Source organism: Acyrthosiphon pisum, unplaced genomic scaffold (genome assembly GCF_005508785.2).
Source record: "Acyrthosiphon pisum isolate AL4f unplaced genomic scaffold, pea_aphid_22Mar2018_4r6ur Scaffold_6308;HRSCAF=6872, whole genome shotgun sequence".
NCBI classification, from domain to species: Eukaryota; Metazoa; Arthropoda; class Insecta; order Hemiptera; family Aphididae; genus Acyrthosiphon; species Acyrthosiphon pisum.
Window position 1 is genome coordinate 1 of NW_021776052.1, and position 740 is coordinate 740.

A 740-nucleotide genomic window follows, 5' to 3' on the forward strand; every position below is an offset into this window, starting at 1 on the left:
TTTTTTCCTGTTTGTTTTTTTTTTTTTTTATTCTTCGAATAAGTGATTAACCGAAATAATCCGTCGAGCAATAACATCTTGTAGTATCTCCCCCACTTCTACACACACCGATCTCTCTGCGTTCGGTTGATTTATTACCGCGTGTATAAACGCCGTAACAGGTATCATTGCCCTGTTTAATACGTAAGGGTTCAACGGCATACTCATTTTTCTGTTCGCTTCTCTGACATGTTGTTTAAAACATCCTACACAAATTCTATTCCGTCTTATATATTGGTGGTGAGGGCCGTTTAATAATTCATCTCTAAGTTTTTCAAAGAAATCAATTGCTTGTAGTGTTAGTGGATACTCCGCCGACAGTGGTGTTTGATTGCTCATGGTGTATTATACGGTTTTATATATTTTGTTTATATTATTATATTTTTTCTTCTTATATTTATCTGAAAAATAATCAAATTATTTATTATATATATTATATTTTTTACGTTTTATTGCAATATGTATTTATTTAACATTTATTTTATTAGTATATTACGTATTATTTTGTTTTTGTACGTTTTATATTATAATTTATTTAATGCGTTTATTTATTTTTTAGTTATTTATTTACTAATGTATTACGTGTTTTGTTATTTCTTGTTTGTACGTTTTATATTTTTTATATTTATCATTGGCATTTGTTCGAAAAGATAATTGGAGAGTTCACGTCTAGAAATTAATTGATCTATTCTTCACTTATT

At 27.6% G+C, this 740-nt stretch overlaps 1 protein-coding gene across 1 annotated transcript; it reads right to left on the bottom strand.

Annotated features, from left to right (window-relative positions):
- On the bottom strand, nucleotides 1-484 carry LOC103311561. Its single transcript, XM_008191212.3, has one exon. It carries the CDS (start codon nucleotides 376-378, stop codon nucleotides 28-30), a length of 351 nt encoding a protein of 116 aa, XP_008189434.1. The 5' UTR covers nucleotides 379-484; the 3' UTR covers nucleotides 1-27.
- Between the last annotated feature and the right edge of the window lie 256 nt (nucleotides 485-740).